The sequence below is a fragment of the Phytophthora ramorum genome (assembly GCF_020800215.1).
Source record: "Phytophthora ramorum isolate Pr-102 chromosome Unknown Phyram_PR-102_s0014, whole genome shotgun sequence".
NCBI lineage: Eukaryota > Oomycota > Peronosporomycetes > Peronosporales > Peronosporaceae > Phytophthora > Phytophthora ramorum.
The window spans coordinates 165,621-183,257 of record NW_027150660.1 but is presented as its reverse complement, the minus strand read 5'-3'; the positions used below and the strand labels follow the sequence as shown (position 1 = coordinate 183,257).

General features: G+C 55.6%; 8 protein-coding genes across 8 annotated transcripts; 1 reads left to right on the top strand and 7 right to left on the bottom strand.

Annotated features, from left to right (window-relative positions):
* Window positions 1–89: 89 nt before the first annotated feature.
* Window positions 90–1,561, bottom strand: KRP23_12051 (uncharacterized protein; the record flags this gene model as incomplete). Its single annotated transcript, XM_067882640.1, has 3 exons — window positions 90–524; window positions 599–937; window positions 992–1,561. The coding sequence occupies 3 exons, from the start codon at window positions 1,559–1,561 to the stop codon at window positions 90–92; spliced, it is 1,344 nt and encodes a 447-aa protein (XP_067739659.1).
* Window positions 1,562–2,165: 604 nt separating this feature from the next.
* Window positions 2,166–3,446, bottom strand: KRP23_12050 (ADP-ribose glycohydrolase MACROD2; the record flags this gene model as incomplete). Its single annotated transcript, XM_067882639.1, has 1 exon — window positions 2,166–3,446. The coding sequence occupies one exon, from the start codon at window positions 3,444–3,446 to the stop codon at window positions 2,166–2,168; it is 1,281 nt and encodes a 426-aa protein (XP_067739658.1).
* A 1,277-nt stretch (window positions 3,447–4,723) lies between these two features.
* Window positions 4,724–6,319, top strand: KRP23_12049 (putative polyamine transporter; the record flags this gene model as incomplete). The annotated part of the gene is made up of 4 exons (XM_067882638.1): window positions 4,724–5,302; window positions 5,370–5,512; window positions 5,577–5,810; window positions 5,896–6,319. 4 exons carry the CDS (start codon window positions 4,724–4,726, stop codon window positions 6,317–6,319), a joined length of 1,380 nt encoding a protein of 459 aa, XP_067739657.1.
* Window positions 6,320–6,328: 9 nt separating this feature from the next.
* Window positions 6,329–8,577, bottom strand: KRP23_12048 (uncharacterized protein; the record flags this gene model as incomplete). The annotated part of the gene is made up of 2 exons (XM_067882637.1): window positions 6,329–6,399; window positions 7,353–8,577. The coding sequence occupies 2 exons, from the start codon at window positions 8,575–8,577 to the stop codon at window positions 6,329–6,331; spliced, it is 1,296 nt and encodes a 431-aa protein (XP_067739656.1).
* A 529-nt stretch (window positions 8,578–9,106) lies between these two features.
* Window positions 9,107–10,882, bottom strand: KRP23_12047 (Alpha-1,2-mannosyltransferase MNN2; the record flags this gene model as incomplete). The annotated part of the gene is made up of 1 exon (XM_067882636.1): window positions 9,107–10,882. One exon carries the CDS (start codon window positions 10,880–10,882, stop codon window positions 9,107–9,109), a length of 1,776 nt encoding a protein of 591 aa, XP_067739655.1.
* A 1,319-nt stretch (window positions 10,883–12,201) lies between these two features.
* KRP23_12046 (Alpha-1,2-mannosyltransferase MNN2) lies at window positions 12,202–14,073 on the bottom strand (the record flags this gene model as incomplete). Its single annotated transcript, XM_067882635.1, has 1 exon — window positions 12,202–14,073. The coding sequence occupies one exon, from the start codon at window positions 14,071–14,073 to the stop codon at window positions 12,202–12,204; it is 1,872 nt and encodes a 623-aa protein (XP_067739654.1).
* A 907-nt stretch (window positions 14,074–14,980) lies between these two features.
* Window positions 14,981–15,424, bottom strand: KRP23_12045 (uncharacterized protein; the record flags this gene model as incomplete). The annotated part of the gene is made up of 1 exon (XM_067882634.1): window positions 14,981–15,424. The coding sequence occupies one exon, from the start codon at window positions 15,422–15,424 to the stop codon at window positions 14,981–14,983; it is 444 nt and encodes a 147-aa protein (XP_067739653.1).
* Window positions 15,425–15,980: 556 nt separating this feature from the next.
* On the bottom strand, window positions 15,981–17,460 carry KRP23_12044 (uncharacterized protein; the record flags this gene model as incomplete). Its single annotated transcript, XM_067882633.1, has 2 exons — window positions 15,981–16,059; window positions 17,015–17,460. 2 exons carry the CDS (start codon window positions 17,458–17,460, stop codon window positions 15,981–15,983), a joined length of 525 nt encoding a protein of 174 aa, XP_067739652.1.
* Between the last annotated feature and the right edge of the window lie 177 nt (window positions 17,461–17,637).

Genomic DNA, 17,637 nt, shown 5'->3' with positions numbered 1-17,637 from the left:
TGGTCTCTCAGTCGTAGGCCAAGTATGCAAGGAGAATCCGCCAATATAATAATAATGTTACGCCAAGGTATCGGCCAACGACGCTGGTCCTAGGATTGGCTGTGAGCCTTCATGGCCTCGTTGAACAAGATGTTCTCAATCATCTGATGGCAAGAAGCAACGTTTGCCTCTGTGCCATGAAGCACAAAGTCCGTCAGCTCACCCGTGACAGCGCGTTCGTCCGACAGCGACCGAATGGGAAGTGCTGGCGAAATGAGGTAGCACGTCTGTAGCAGTGCAAACCGAGACGACATGGCCCGCGGACGACGCACCACCAGGTATCCTTTCTCCTGGAACTCTGCACCGTGCACAGGACCCCCCGCAAAACTCATCGGGTCAATGTACGATCGCCACACGATCACGACGCGACTTTCTTCCACGTATCGACGCACAATCTGCTTCACGCGGTAATCCGCTTGGGTGCCCTTTGCATGCAACTCCATGCCGAAGCTCTCGATGATGGTGTCGTCTGTTGTCTCCACGTTCTGAAACAGCACCAACAACACGTAAATTGACACTCCTGTTCGTCTTCTAAACCAACGGCACCCTCGAAACGTACCTGAAGGTCCTTGTGATACAAAAACCGGAATGGCATGTGCTCCAACGACCTCGAAAAGTACCGCCACGCAGCATTCCCAGTAGCCGCCACGTCGAACGGCAGCACTTTGCTCGCGAAGATCTTCATGTACACGCCATCCGCTCCCTCGTGCATCGTGGCGTCATTGAACGACGACTCCTTCGTGTCCAGTCCATTGTCGTGGAACACCGTGTCCACCTCTCGATACGCCGAGTCAATGCCCGCCATGAGCTCCTTGAAGATATTCGCGTCCGACCGATTGGGCGCGGACCCGTGCATCCGCTTCAACCGTTGGCCCTCCCCCAAACAGCTCGCAATCGCCTGCAAACAACAGTCAGAAGAAGAAAACAATTTACCTCTCCACACTCCGCGTACATTGGTCGTGGCCCGCGCCTGCAGCAGCTTCTCGAGACTCTTGGCGATCTTGATCTGGCCCTCCAGCACTAACTTCAGCTGCCTATTCTCCCTCTCCGACTTGAGTCGCTGCTCCAATTGATGACTTGCCATCTCCTTCCACACTGCAGGCGCTTCCTCCTCCTGTTGCTGCAACTTCTTCTCTTCATGAGCTTTTTCTGTGATTGCAGCGGCGGCGCAGCGCGTCTTCTGCAGCGCCTGCAGCTTCTGCTGCATGTCCGCCACCTTCTCCCGCAAGTACAAAAGCTCCCGTCGCTCCTGGTCGCGCACCCGATTCCGCGTGCTGCTGCGCGACGTTTTGCAGCTTTTGAGGCTGGCGGACGCCTCCGTTTTGCACGTGATTTCACCCCCTTTGCGCTTCTTCTGGGATCGGCTAGCGAGCGCGGCGCTGGAGTCCGCCGGGGACATGGACGGCAGCCCCTCCATGGCGATGGACAGTGCCGCCTCGTCGGTGCCCGCGCCCATGAACTCGTCCACGAAGCAGAGCGCCGCCGTGAAGGCGTCCGAGTCGTCCTCGAGCGCGATGGCCATCGTTTGATTTTACTCAATGACGCGCAGAGAGCCACTCCCCATTGTACTTGGTTTTTGTATGCCCCTGAGACGTTTCTTTGTTGGATACATCGACAACCGAGGTTTCGCCAGTTGAACCAACTGAGTGTAGCCATGTTGGAAAGTGATCGTCATGTCACAACTTTGGAGCTCTTCGACACGGAAACGGAGTGACTGAGCTCCTTCGTCTTCGTGCTCAAACCTTTCCTACTCGTCGCCATGCAGTGTTCGAGCCTGTGTCTCGCCTACTCCTGCTTTCACATCGAACAGGAGATCCATTGACGAGGTGTGGGTAGTGCGCAGAATGAACATCATGACCACTCGATCGATCTGTCTTGGGCAGCCAGGACACCCCTCGTTAGCTTTCCGGGATACCCGATCATAGCTGCTGATATTGTAGAAAGGAGTTCGTATATTATATGCATCGCGGCAGCATCTCACCGTACACGCGCACATCATGCCACATCGCTTACACTTCTTTTCACCACTACCAACTGACACGACACGACTTCCACGCGGCTCGACCAAATAAAACACGAATCACACACAGCTTTGACCAACATGACCAGGTTTGCTGCCACGCAACTTAGTGGTGGCGAAGCGGAGGATTCGCACGCACAACATCCGCATTGAACTGGGACAGCAGCTTGGTTTTGCTTTTAGCGAACGCAGCGTACACGTCTGCCTCGAAGCACACGATCCCAATTGTTGCTGTCCAGTTGGTGGCTCGCAAGTAGCGCTGGATAGCGCACAGAGCAAACCACGCAGCGTTGTCAACTGGCAGGCCCATGTTGCCGGTGGAGATGGACGTCATGGCCACACAACGAAGATTCTCTCTCTGGATGCAGCGCAGCACGCTCCGGTACGTCCGTTGCAAATCTCTCAGGCAGTGGGGATTGAATCCGCTCGGACCCACGCAGTGAATAAGTTTGTCTACACCTGCGTCAAACCCCGGCGTCGCGTGTGCTTGGCCAACATCCAGACGCACGTCCAGCGTTCGGACATGTTCATTCAGGCCCTGCCCCGCACGCCGAAAAATCACTGCCGCTGCGCCAGAGTGTGGATTGCGCAGGAACGACGCCGTCGGGAAGGCTAATCCGTCCACGCGTTCATCTCCCATCTTCTCAATCTCTCCAATGTCCCCTCGAATGACCTGCACGCACGCATCAAACTGAACCAATTGCTCCGCTGAGCGCAGGAACTCCTTCAGATCTGGACAAGCCAGATCCAGCACCACCTGGCTAGGAACTCCATCGATCCACGACAACGCAGCGTGCTGGCTCGACTCATGAGCTGCAGCCAACGTTGTACCATCATCTTCAGTTCTCTCTGCTGGCACCTGCCTAACGCTTTGTCTCGGAGGAGGGATGAACACCACGTCGTCGTCACTGTTTTCATTCTCCTGCTCAAAGAAGTCCTCATCGTCCATTTCCATGCCTCCCTCCAGCACTTCAATTAGGTCATCATCCTCTCCTTCTTGCAGTTCATCATCTTCTTCTTCTTGTAGCTCTTCATCATCGTCTTGTAGTTCCTCATCTTCTTCTTCCTCTTCATTGTCGTTGAACTGCTCGGCGGGCGGCAAGTTGCCTGCAAAGTGCGTGTGGAGCATCTCCTTCCACAGCTGCTCGTGCGTCAAAACGTCTCGCCAGGTCTCGTCCTGGGCCAGGACTTCCAGGAAACTGGTCAATGAGGCCAAGTCCAGCAGCGTCAGCAGCCCTCGTAACAGCATTTCGACGTCAAGCACGCGGCCAATCGCGTGGTTGGGCGCTGCGACGTCTTGCACACGCGGACGCTTGGCCAGAAGCGCGTCGTGGAGCGCTGGGGCCTCGTGGTTCAGCTGCACATTCTCTTCGGTTGCCGTCGCCATGGCGTGTTGAGGAGTAGAGAAGGATTGGGACGACTCGATGTGATTGGATGGAAAAGTGGAAGAAACGGAAATCTAATTGGTAGAATTTGAGGATTGGATGAAAAAGGCATGTTGAACTAGGAATCAGAATTATCAGGTTGCTGCTTCATCGAGTTGAAAGTCGATGCAGCAGATAATGCAGCACTAGCTCGAAATACAGCACTGCGGCGGTTGCCAATCGACCGACGTCCGCTCTGAAATTCGACAACGCCACTCTGCAGCCCCCCCGGAGGGCCTTGTTGGTGCAGCCCTCACTTTGGTTCCCATAGAGACCCTGCACGACGTCCAGGTTGCCTCTTCACTGCATTATTCATGGGGCTCATCGAGTAGCCTTCCCTCCCGTTATCGTGGAGCTATTGCACCACCGACAAGTGGCCGTTGGCAGCAGCACCGTTCATTGCCGCCGTTGAAGAGCCCTCCAGTGCAACCACTGCACTACCCCCAGAGCTCCTTGTTTCGCCGCACCATCCACAGCTCGACGTGTCTTTCATCCGGATGAGAGGGATTTGTTCGATGGCGATCAATCAGATTGGCATGCAACCTTTGTACAACGTTCAAATGGCCGTTCCCAGCGGCTCCATCCATAGCTTCTTTGCTCAGCGAGGTGTTCTGTTCGTGTATCCACTGTACGACTTCCAGATGACCACCCCATGCTGCCGTCTGGCTGCCGATCTCGTAGGTTGCGGCGAGCACCGCCGGCTTCCACGCGTGCGTTGAGTCGCCAGCTACTGCACAATGACTAAGTTCCCAGAAGCGGCAGCTGCGTCCACGACGTGACAGGATAGTTCGGCGTTCGGGTTGTATCTCTGCATCCTCTGCATCACTGCAAACTCTTAACTCTTCATATCAGCGGACATGGCAGCATCGAAATCCACCTCTGGGAATGGTCAGCCGCCAGGAACTTCAGCGGGTGAGTCGATCCTCTAGCCGCCGCAACCGCGAAAGGTACATTTGGTCACGGAGTAGTCGAGACTGGTGATCCACCACACAATGTATCCACATCTGTGGTCCACCCCAGCCAACCGTCAGGCCTCCCCATTGGCCAGCAGTTCCGACGTTCTCACATCACATACCCTCCATTTTCGAATTTAAGAATCTCATATACCTCTATCAATGATCTCTTTAAACCTATCTTCCTCCAGAACTGTATTCTCTCTCATTTTATCCGGCACTCTTGCTGTACCTCTTCCTCAGTTCGCCAAAGGATGCGCTGCTGAGTCGACGTCTGCTCTTCCTCCATGCCTGGCTCCCACTCGCACCGCCAACTGGGCATCTTGTCCGTGGCGCTCATCACGTACTTCAACGTCAGCGGTGGTCCGTGGGGTAGTGAGCCTGTGCTGGCAGCGTGCGGTCCGTTCGTGGGCATCCTGGCGGTTGTGCTCTTTCCGTGGGTCTGGTGTCTGCCACTATCGCTCACGTTCGCTGAACTCTTCACCGCGTTTCCGACCGACGGCAGCTTTTGCAAATGGGTAGGCGTGGCGTTCGGTCGACCCATGGGTTTTCAGGTAGGTTTCTGGTCCTGGACTTCCGGGGTCATCGACAACGCCATCTACCCATGCCTCATCGTGGACACGTTGCTGGCGCTGCTGACGGGGGACAAAGACCCGGCGAACGGGGAGGACGGAGTCGCCTGGGGCGTCTTCGCCTTGCGAGCGGTGTTTGCACTGCTGTTTATGCTGCCGACGCTATCCAGTATCAAGGTGGTGGGGCAGACGCTCCTGGTCATGGGGGTCATGATCTTCCTGCCGTTCGCAGTGTTGGTGACGTATGCCATGCCGTTAATTGAACCGGCCAATTGGTTCGTCATCAGGAAAGATGTGAGTCGAGTTTCAGAGAAGTTGAGGACGTTTGGGGTATGATGTTGATTTGTTTTTGCTGTTGCAGCGTGATTGGGGACGACTGCTGAGTTCCTTGTACTGGAACTACAGCGGCTTTGATGCGGCTGGAGCTTATGCTGGAGAGATCCAGTCGCCGAAAACCACGTACCCGAAGGCGATGGTGCTCACGGTGGTGCTCATTGCATTCACGTACGTGCATTGAGATGGTTGTGTGGAAGATAAAAGCTGATTGTGTGGATTGTTGTGGTTTTAGGTATATCATCCCGTTCATTGCGATTTCAGGAGCGGACATGCCGCACTACACGACGTGGGATGACGGATCGTACTCGGTGATCGCGCAGAAGATTGGCGGGCCGTGGCTCTGCATCTGGGTGTTGATCTCGTCCGTGTTTGGCAATCTTGGACTCTACGTTGCTGAGATGGCTAAGGATGGATTCCAGCTTGCTGGTATGGCCGACTCAGGCTTGGCACCTCCCTACTTCTCCCAGTACGTCACAAGCACCAAGTGGTTTGTAGCAGATGAAATGTGCTGTTGCTAACCGTTTTGCTCTGTTTGTTGTGTGATTGCATAGGCGTCACCCGGATACTGGCGTCCCACGACGAGCCATCTTGCTGGCGTTTTTCATCATCGTGTTCATGGGAATGTTCGACTTTGACACGATTTTAGGCGTGGACAACTTCCTGTCCGCGCTGTCGTCTCTGGTTGAGATGAGTGCAGCCGTGCGCATGCGCTTTTCGCACCCTGAGATTGATCGACCATACCGCGTTAACTTGTCAGACCGCTCGCTGGTGGCGGCTATGACGCTGCCTTTTACGCTGGGTGTGTTTATCATGATCAACGAGCTGACCAAGTCGTGGACGAGCTTCTGGCTCAACGTGATCACGCTTGTGTTTGGCTACATCGTCCAGAAGTACATCGAGCGCCACCCGTACCACAAGTACTCGGAGATCATCGGAGCACCAATGAACCTGAAGGATCTTTCCGAGGAACTATAGCTTCGCTATTCAGTGGGCCTTCCCACGATAGACAATAAACATAACAGTATTTGCTTTGCTCTGCTGCTCACCCATAGACTCTTACGACATCGAGCGAAATAGGCAACAAATGAATTCATCTCGGTTTACTCCTTCTTCTCGTCCTATTTATTCTTTCTACGATGAGATCGCTTGTTACCTCGGGGCTTCTTTGCCTTTTTCGTAGTTGGAGGTTCCGTAGGTGCGCTCACATACCCTGACTGCTTGATGATCTTCTCGCCTTCACGAACATGTCCAATAATTTCATCTTCAAGTCCTGCAAAGGGAAACTCCTCAATGGGCTTGAGCGAGTATGCGCGGAGATAATTGATGCGTCTGCCGTAACACTTTCGAATGCTAGGGAACCATCGGTGATCCACGTCGCCACGAACCTCGTAGTACCGAAGGTCTTGGTTCATGTTGTACTGCTGTATGTAGTGCCAGAGTTTCTGCGTATTGTTCCCATCCGGCAAAAACTTGACGATGTTTCGATGCAGGAATGCTATTTCGCCATTCGGGTCGTGCTGCACCATGGTGTTGCCGCAGAAAATATTAAGGTGTGGTGCCTTAAGCCCGGCACTCCCTGCAGGCCGCTGGATCATGTGGAAGCTCGAATTTGAGCGCATCCAGGCGAAGCGGAAGAGATCCTTGTCTCCCCAGAGCATGTCGAATTCGGCCGGTAAGTGAGGCTCCGTGAGTCCGTAGTGTAGTAGCGTGTGCAATGCTCGCGTGTGCTTGACTCGATTGACCAGAACTTGGCCACTTTCTTGCTCGAACATGTCGACAAAGGGGACACCCATGAGCTCCCACACATCGCTATTCTTCTTGGTCTTAAAAATGGTGCGGTTGGGCATCCAGAAATCCGGCCAAAAGACTGCGCCGGTGTCGTTGTAGACCTCAGTGGTGAACAAATGCGTTGGATCGCGCGCCGCAAAATTATCGGCATCCAGAAGTAACAAGTTGTCGAATGCGCTGTAAAATACTGCGTAGAGCTTGGTGTAGAACTTGACAGCACGTGGGTCCTTGATGATACGCAAATATGCGCCGTATTTGCTCGTGAGCTCCTGCAGAAGTGGGTGTGACGTGTTGGTCTCCTCTTCTCGGTACCAGAGCTCAATGGGGAGCGTGCAGCCAGTAGATCGCAGTGCTCGGATCGCTGCGTAGACGCTGAGGAACAACTGCTCGTGCACGACGTACGCGATTCCTTGCGAAAACGACGACGGTGCCTCAACCTTTTGACCGCTTACCACGAGAGCTTTACTTGCGATCTCTTTGGAGAGTCCATTTTCCTGGAGGAAGTCACGCTGGTTGTTTTCGAAGGAGAGTGGGTAGTCCGGCTTGTAGTCATCAGCCATTAGGCTATATCGTACCAGCATTGTGGCGTTCGCGCACGAATACCCCATTTGACTAGCGCGAGACTTGCATTTTGCGGCAACAATCCGACGCAGCTCCCCCGTTTTACGGTGACGATACTCGCAGAAACCCGAGTCGGAGGGCAAAATGATGCGATCGCACGGGCCATCTCTCTGAGGTTTGAGATCTCCGCGAGGAGAGCAATTAGCAGTCTGCCGCCAAGCAGTGCACTCAAACTCATCCAGCTCAGCGACGCTTTTGATAGGAGCCCACAACTTTTCCAACTTCGGGTCTAGCGTTGGCTTCGGAGTTGGGGCCTTCGATGGCGCTGGAGTAGGTGGTTTCGTGCTCTTCGTTGGTGCCGGTGTTGGCTTTGTCATTGGTTTTGGTGTTGGCTTTGGTGTTGGCTTTGGTGTTGGCTTTGGTGTTGGCTTTGGTATCAGCTTCAGCGTCGGCTTCAGCGTCGGCTTTGGTGTCGGCTTTAATGTTGGCTTTGGCTTTGGTGGTGGTGTTTCCACCTTCTTTTCATTGGGGATCTCCCTGGGGGCGTCTCGCATGGGGTCAATGATGATATCATCGCCGATTTCCTCTAGCTCGGCAGACGATGAACCAGAGGAGAAAACCATGGGATCCAACATCATTTTTGATGGCGCCGACGATCCAGATCCGCCAGCTTGGGCGGTGAGTTTGGCTAGAAGGTGCTGGCGACGGACGATGACATCGTGGGTCACGCTCCTGGCTTCGCGTTTGTCTTCGTACGAGAGTTTGATAGCTTGTTGGCTGTACCAGCCGCAGGATGCTGATAAAGCGAGGAGAAGCAGCACGGTCACCCATCCAACCAGTCGAGATTGAGGTCGCCCACGGCCGCCACGGCCGTACCCAAGCATTCCGCCTGGCGTCGCTGTAACTTGAGAGAAGTGCTGCGTAAGTTAGACTGGAAACCAACAGAGCGCTGTGGTGGTGAAGTGGTTTCACAAAGCACCAACAATAATACTGCTGCTAGGCCTGATGACTCGGTGAATGGAGCAGCCTCTCAAGCCGTTGAATACCGAAGTGCTCCACGCTCACGTCGCATGTGAAGGCACATATCCGTTTCAGCCTCTTGGACGAGTTTTGGTAACGTACGAGTCCGTCCTGGTGGCAGTTTGCGAAGCCAACTCGGACAGCCAAACCTGCTGGTGTCGTCGCTCATGCCTTGCCTATTGACGCAGGGCCAGTAGATAACTCGGTCATCAAAAGGCAAGTGACACTTTCACTTCAACTTGAGCAGTTCAATATCCAAGATAAGAGTTTCACCTGGCATTTTGCCGCTTACGATTAATTTTGATCTTCCGGTCACGTTTGCGTCCTCCTTACTATACAATCTTGTAGTATATGAAAACTAAGCTGGCTGGGGTCATAATGCCCCAGTCTCACTTAATGGTCTGCCGGGTCGGCTACGTCGACGACATCTTCTCCTTCGATGCCATTCGCTTGTTCTTTAAGTGTGCCGTCAATACGTGCCGCCTCCTGCACAAAGTTCAGCAGCCGCTGCTCGAGATCGGCGAACGGCAGCTCGTCCATGGTCTTGACCGTGAACGCCTTCTCGTAATAAATATCCTTGCCGTAGCAGCGCTTGAACCGCGGGAAATATCGACCGCCGTTGGCGCCGCGCACGTCATACTCATCCAGCGACACCTCGTCCATGCGGAAGTCCTGGACGTGAGTCCAGACCTTTTCTCGGTTCTGGCTCGAAAGCTTCTCCTGGTTGCGGTGCAGGAACACGATCCCGCGCTCCGGGTCGTGCTGCACCATCGTGACGCCGCAGAAAATGTTCTGTTCGTCCAGTTTAAGACCCGCGGATCCTGGCGGCGTCTCGATCATGTGGAAGGAGCTGTCCGTCTTGAGCCACGCGAAGCGGAAGAGGTCTTTGTCCCCCCACGCGAGACGCAGCCGCTCGAACACGGCAGGGTTGAACGCGTAGTACATGAGGACGTTGAGCGCCTTTTGGTGCTTGCTTCTGTCGACGAGAACCTGGCCTGATTCCTGCTCGAACATGTCCACGGGGGCCAGATCAAACACCTCCCAGACGAAACTGGTCGGCTGGATGTTGAAGATGGTCTTCTTAGGGCGCCAGAAATCGGGCCAGAAGATCGCTCCCTCGCTCTGGAACTCCGGCGTGTCAAAGAGGTACGTTGGGTCTCGCACGGCGAAGTTGTCGGCGTCGAGCAGCAGCACCTGGTCGAACGCGCTGTAAAACACCGCGTACGTCTTGGTGTAGAACCTGGTAGCTCGTGCGTCCGTGATCTCTCGCATGTACGCTCCATAGCTGCCTGTGAGCTCCCGCAGAAGCGGGTGGGTCGGGTCCGTCTCCGAGCGCTTGTACCACAACTCAACGGGCAACGTGCAGCCCATGACGCGCAGTGATCGAACCGATGCGTACACACTCTGCAGCATTTTTTCGTAGACCACAAAGACAATACCCCGCTCGTACGAGCTCGGGGGACTGGGTAGCACCTGTATCTCCTTCCTCAATCGTTCCAAATCCTTAGGTGGCGCCGTCGTCCTGGTCAGGTCCACTCCTCGTCGAATCCTGTCGACTAGATCTCCCACCGCCCGCTTTGGCTTCTCTGCTGCGTACAGTTGATCGTCCAGCAATTGCTGCCTGCAGTTTTTCAGCGAGAACTTGGGATCGTGCACGTACTCCATCGCTTTGCGTCCGTAGCTCAAGAACGCCGCGAACTCTTCGCACCGGAACACAACATCAGAACGTAGCGAGTCGCAGTGCATCTTCATCACCTGGTGCACTGCACCCGTCGTCCTGTGGCGGATCTCGCAGAACCCGCTCTCCCCGTTGCGCACCGTGGCGTTGCACGCGCGGTTGTTGGGTGTATCGGCGCCTCCGTCGGGCGCGCAGTCTCGCTGGGCTTTCCACCCGACGCACTCAAAGTTGGCCACGTCCAAAGGGTCCGCGCTGTCCTCGTTGTCCGCGGGCTGCTGCAGCAGCTCCGTCATCTGCGCGCGCACGTCCGAGGCGCCGTGCAGACTGCGCACGGTCAGGCGCTGCAGCTGCAGGTCGCGCTGCTGGATCAGCGACGCCACGCACATGAGCCCCAGCGCGCAGCTCATGACGATGAGGAAGAAGAAGGCGAACATCTTGTTGTGCTGCAGGCGGCCGCCGCTGCACAGCGACTTGCCGTCTTTGGGCTGCATCTCTGCTGCTTTCTGCATTGCGCTTGAATCTGCCGGCGACCAAGCCACTCGCGGGTGAAAGGCGTATCTGTATGAAGGATAGGCTCTATCGACCGGCTGCAAAACGACGAGTGACAGCTTTGGCTGGAAATTCCACTGCCTATCTCTGGCCGAAACGTCACACTCTGGGTGAAGTTAAGCGGCGTTTCGGCCAATGGGAGACGCGTGAAGAGGGCTTTTCGACCAATGAGAAGATGGATGCACCAGATACTTCAGTTTTTGACACCAGCTGGCTGATGATCTGGATGTGGGCCGCTTGGTTCGAATCGTAACGTGCGTCGACATGCATGGTGCATTTTGCTGGTGGGTTGCCCTTGGCAACCAAGTTGGTGGCCCTCGCGGTGGACGATGCCTGTCACACGGCGCTGCCGTTCCATCCTGGCTATTCTTGCGGCCTATTTTTCACCTTTTTGCCATGAACCCCAGCGTTTCGGGCTTCTGGTCGCACCAGAACTTGAGTGCAGCGCGCGTTGCAAAGATTGATGGCGACAAGCCGTCCACGACAAGCCGCCAGGTGGACTCGAGTCAGCGTCGTCCCAGCGCCAGCTGGAGCGCTCGTGGCCTGGGGCACTGGGTTCTGAGGTAAACACCTCGTGGCCAATTATTATGGCGCACGAGCAAATCACGCACCTGTGTGTGACCAGGGGTCTTCCGCTCTCACGCCGTCTGGAGTGACGATCGGGCAATATCCATGGGTATGTGTCAGCTTCTCGTATGCTCGCCATCAACCCACCACCCAACCTCGTGCGCGAGCACGGTCGCAAATGGACACCGAGCGCTTGACGCACAACTTGTGACACAAGGCGGCGCTCAATATTCACGAATGCTGGTAATATAATGTGCCTCCTAAGAAATGCACATCGGTCGCAGATAAAGGTGGAGTGGCCCCTACGCTCTATAAACTCTATGGCCCGCAGTAGCTCGAGGCTGGGCGGGCGGACTAACGCTAGCGTTCGCGGCGATGGCCAATGACGACAGCAATATCCAGGTTGTAGCGACCAACAATTCGACACGAAAATTGCTGTTTTACAAGCGACGAATGTGGCGACAGGCTTTAGTGGTCTCCGGTATCACTTCAGAACTTGCCGGCGTCAGAACAGGACATCAGTGAAGAATCAGCACTCCTCGAGATCTCTGGGTTCGCGTTGTTTCCCTAATAGTAAAGCGTTATGCTATTTGTCTGGACGGCGGGACCAGAACTACCTACACAATACGAGTAATGCACTACAGACTCCGACAACTCGACGATCATTCTTCTATGGCTCTGCCCTCTGTGGAGATCACTCCTTTGTCTCTTCTTGATGCTGCTCGTCGTCGTCCTCCTTCTCTTCGTAGCCTGCTAACCGAAGTACCTCGGCGCCGGCAGCCGCAAACCGGAGGAGGTCGTCCTCTAAATTCTCGAAGGGGAAGGCGCTCATGGGCTTGAGCGTGAAGAGCTTCTCGTAGTGAACGTCTTTGCCGAAGCACCGCTTGAACTGCGGGAAGACCTTTCCGCCGTTCGCGCCGCGCACGTAATAGTCTGCAAGGGAAGACGTGCGCTTGTACTGCTGGATGTGGGTCCACAGGATCCGGTTGTTCGCGTACGTGAGCTTCTCCGTGTTACGATGCAGGAACATCACGCGGCCGCTCGGGTCGTGCTGTACCATAGTCACACCGCAGAACAGGTCGTAGTCCGGGTGCTTTGTACCAGCCGAGCCCGGTGGCCGCGGCGTCATGTAAAACGAGCCCTTGGACTTGAGCCAGGCGAAGCGGAACAGGTCCTTGTCGCCCCACACAAGCCGCAGCTCCTCGTGTGCGCGGGGCAACGAGAAGCCGTAGTACATGAGCACGTTGAGCGCCTTGTAGTGCATCCGCCGGTTGATCATCACCTGGCCGCTCTCCTGCTCGAACATGTCCACATAGTCCAGCCCGAAGAAGTCCCAGACGTAGCTGTTCTCGTGGATGTTGAAGATCGTGTTGCCCGGCTTCCAGAAGTCTGGCCAGAAGATGGCGCCCGACTCCACAAACTCCTGCGTGTCGAATAAATAGTTGGGGTCGCGCACCGCAAAGTTGTCGGCGTCCAGCAGCAGCACGTTGTCGAAGGCGCTGTAGAAGATCGCATAGAGCTTCGTGTAGAAGTGCGTGGCCAGCGGGTCTTCAATCACGCGCAGGTACACGTTAAACTCCTCCACCATGAGCCGCAGCAGCGGGTGCTCTACATTCGTCTCCGACGTCTTGTACCACATCTCAATCGGCAGCGTGCACCCCAAGGTACGCAGCGAGCGGACACTGACATACGCACCGAGCAGCAGCTTCTCATAAATCACAAACACAATGCCTCTGTCGAACGACAGCTCCAATTGCCCGACGCTCTCGTTCTTCAGACCATCGACCCCAAGCGGCACGGGCGTGTCTGACAGCTTATTCGTCGCCCGGAACACGTCCTGATTGTGCGCGTACGTGAAGTTCGGGTCGTGCTCATAGTCTGTGGACATAATACTGTAGCTCAGCAAGCTCTGGAACATATCGCACTTGAACTGCACGCCCGGCCGCAGCGAGTCGCAGTGCATCGCGAGCACGCGGTTCAGCTCGCCTGTGCGCGTGTTGCGCACCTCACAATAGCCCGATACTCCATTGGCGACGAGCTCGCTGCAGTTCTTGTCATTCTCGAACTCCCGATCTCCAGACGGCGTGCAGTTGGTCGTCTGTCTCCATCCGACGCACTCGTAGTCGCCCAAATCGCTCAGCTCCTGCCTCGTCACTTGGTTGTTCACCTTGGCATCGTCCACTGACGTGAACATGTGCGAGAGGCGTTTGAGCTTGGCCAGCATCTGGTTCTCCTTCCACACGGCAAAGAGGCCGCGCTTGCCGTCTCCGCCGCTCACTTCGTTGTTCGAGATGGTGCCGTCCTGCACCATGCGCCCGAGCGTCACGAGGCACACCATGCAGATCACAAAAGCCACGATAAACAGCGCCCAGAGTAGGTTCCACGTGCGTCTCTCGGTCAGTAGCACGCCCTTCTTCTTGGTGGGAGACGCCTCGCGCTCGTCGCCGCTTTTGCCGCGACTGCCGCGCTTCACGAACGGCTTCTTGCGCGGCGCATGGCGCCCACTCGCGCCGCCTACAAAGATGGGCAGCGGCGTGCCTTTGCGCCCCGCGCCGTGCTCCGGCATGGTGCGCAAGCTGCAGAACTCGGGCTGGGGGTCTTTAGTCGTCGATAGCAAGCGAGCCACGCGTCGCTGGGAGGTGAGGTATGCACGCAGAGGTGGCCGAAACGGAGGCAGAGGTAGAGAGCCCTGGATCGGAGCGTTCGGGGATCTGGGGGCGTCGGAAGCGCGTGCGTTCGGCGACCGGCGACTGTGGCCTGGAAGACGCAAGATGGCACGGTCTTCTTGTGGGGGATTTTGGACCCGAGGACGTTTGATGGTGTACCCGACACGGTGGGTGTAGCAGTTCCACTGATGCACCCGACTGATTATAGCAATGCTTTATGTGTTCAGACAGTCGGGACCAGTAGTCTTTCGTATGTTTTAAACGCGAAATCAATCTGCATCTATTGTTTGTTACAAACGTCCCACTGTCATTGGTTCAGGATGTCGATTCGATATACTGACGTGGCAGGTGAGACCGCCTCATTGCCACACTGGCGTTGCAAGCGCCGCAAACCAGCCCGCGGCCAGTTCAGTTGAGGCACCAGCTCTGAGCCCAGTGCTGACATTCTTGCTGGCATTCTTCCGGTGAGCTCGGTGGTGCCAGTTTGATTTCCAAAATTCAGGAATGCAGCCTTCGAAATTTTGGCGCCACTAATTGGCGGAAAAAATGTATCCAAACCGATGACCATCACTCCGGGCTACTTCAACACAGGGCAAATCGCGACGAGCGCATTCGTAGTCTACGAGTCGTGGACGGCATCTCTACTCTCTGCTGCATTGCAATTGTTAGTGCAGGTGCTGATGAGCATCAACCCAATGAACTTGCTCGGTGTAGATTTATCAAACGGTGCGCCACGGAACTCGTCGAAGCCTCAGTTTTTCGAGTTAAACGTGCTTTGGTAGACAATGACGTCGCACATGCATCTTTCTAGAGCTGGAACACGCCCGCGACGAACAGCGCAATAGCTGCAGCTGACGTGGCGATACTCGTCGATTGGATGCTGGCACTTGAACTTGCGGTTCTCAGCGCTCCGTTCGAGGAAGTCGCGGTGGTTTCGTCCGAGTCGGACAAGTCGGCGTCGCATTTCTCGGCCATTCCTTTCGCCACTTGCTTGTAGTTCTGGCCGTACGGACCGCCGAATGTGCAGTCCGGTAGCGTATCCACGAGGTTGACGACGGCGTCGTGACACGCGGAGTCGCAAGTCCATACGCCTCCACTGGCGAGGTAGGCGGCCCAGCTAGCACAGTTAACGTGGAGCGTTTGGACAGCGGCGGCAACTTCCGTGTGGTAAGCAGGACCGCATGTATCGGCACTAGCTTGCTCTAGTGCGGCAAGAGCGCAGGCGGCAACGAAGACGCGGATGGAGAACATGTTGGTTAGAAAGGAAACTGCGGTGGTGGTGTGCTGTGCTGGCAAGTTGGAATATGAGGCTGGATCACAGCCTCACCAGAGACGCTATGGTATTGACAACTACTAGGGCCTAGTTGCTTATAGCCAATCCGTTGACTATGGTCATTACCCGTGTAAGCCAAGTGAAGGGCAAATCGCGACAAGAATTGATTTTTCGTTGATTTATGCCGTCGCGTGAGTGCTTATCTTCACAGTTGGTGTACCTAGAAGAGCGTACGTTGCTGCAGTTTGCGAGCCGTGATGCCTAAAACATGCCATAATCGCCGCACTTCAACTCGATAATCGGCAGCAAAGCACAACGTGTCGCAGTGGCGCAGCTATACAAAAGGCAAAGGCTTATGTGCCGAGAGTCAAGCCCTGAGAGTACTTGCCTGGTACCAAGAGCATCATCAAGCTCTGCTGCTTTATGTACATCGCTCGGCAAGGCGAGGCTCTCCAGTGAAATCACCATCGCTCGGATGCATGAATCAATACGACCAAAGAGCCTGCAGGTTGGCTGCGGCGTAGCTGGAACGACTTAGTTTTGCGGCAACAGCAACTCGAAACCCAAAATGGGGTCTGTGGATTCAAACAAATCTAGCAGAGACGTTGAACAACTACAATACAGTTCCAATGAGAAGAACTCAACCGTGCAGGAGGCTGCAGCAGCACCACACTTCGGCCCTACGACTACCCACCCGCACATGTATTTGCTCCCAAGTCGCTATTATATCGTAGAGCACCACAACGGACACAACTTGTGTCTAGACTCGTGGTGCCAACCAGAAGTTCCGGTCCGGAGGAAAGAGATTGCGGGTAAAAACGGAACCAGCCCAGCCTTGCGGTGGGCCAGACCAGACCTTGTCACACGTACTTGTGCCAAGTTGGCACGCAGTTTCGCTGCACGTGGGGGCCCAAGCAGTCTGAGTAGGTCCACCCCGCTCTTCCGACGCCCAGAGAGCCCAGGTTTCACATACGGAGACAAGGTTCGTACCACAAAGGCATTAAGCAGCAGGATACAGAGACAACGGTCTGTTCTGAATGGTGCATGGACACCGCGTGGACAGTGGCAGAAGGAAGTGACAACTCGCCAGGATTCCTACCTTGCTTCAGTCGCCCCACAACAGTTCATTCTACAACTTGCGGTGTCCCCCACAGCCAGTCTACCACCTACCTATCAGACAGGGTACAATGAACACGAAGACCGTCTTCACCATTGCCGCCGCTGCTTTCGCTGGCTCGGCCGCCGCCTCGGGCTCTTCCAGCTCCGCTACGTGCTCCTCGTCGCAGCAAACGACTGCGTACTCTACGTTGGCCAGCGTCATTACGCTGAGCTCGTTCGATGGGTGCGCGGACGACTCAGGCTTCAACCTCATGTACTCGTCGACGATGCCCACGGACGAGGAATACGCCGAGATGTGCGCGTCGACCAACTGCCAGTCGCTTATCTCGGCCATCATCGAGCTGGACCCTCCTGACTGCGCGTTGACAGTGCCAACGAGCGGTCTGGTCATTAACGTGTACGAAATGGTGAACGGATTCTCGGCCACGTGCGCTGCGCTGTCAAGCGACTCGTCCACGAGCACAAGCACCACTTCGACGACGTCCAGCGCGAGTGTGGCGACTACCACGTCTCCCAGTGCCACTACTTCGACTGTTTCTAGCGCCAGTTCCGCAACGACGGCGTCCAGTGCTAGCACGAGCTCGGAGCTGACGACAACCAGCCCTACAACGAGTCCTGCATCGACAGCGTCCAGCGCGAGCGAGGCTACGGTGACCATCGCATCCACGACCAGCAGCGGCAGTAGCTCCAACAGCACGGAACCGACGGTGACCATCCCCACTGAAACGTCCAGCTCAGCTTCCGCCGGCAGCGACACTACCAGTGCCAGTGCTAGCGCCATAGGCAGTGAGACCTCAGCGTCGGCCGCATCAGCGAGTTCAAGCGCCAGCACGTTGTCTACCAGTGTCGTCGCACCGATCACGGCGATGGTGCTACTTGTGGCTAGCATGATCATGTAGACTACTACGTGCTTGACGGTATGAAGTGGTCGCGAAGGCCTACGTGTCCGCGAGCTTACTGTTTGAACCGACAATCAAACGGTACACTTCGCTAACGCTAACTCTGAGTAATCGCAATCGGTAATAACCCCAGAGAAAACCATTATCCATGATTTTTGCTGATTGTTGTGCAG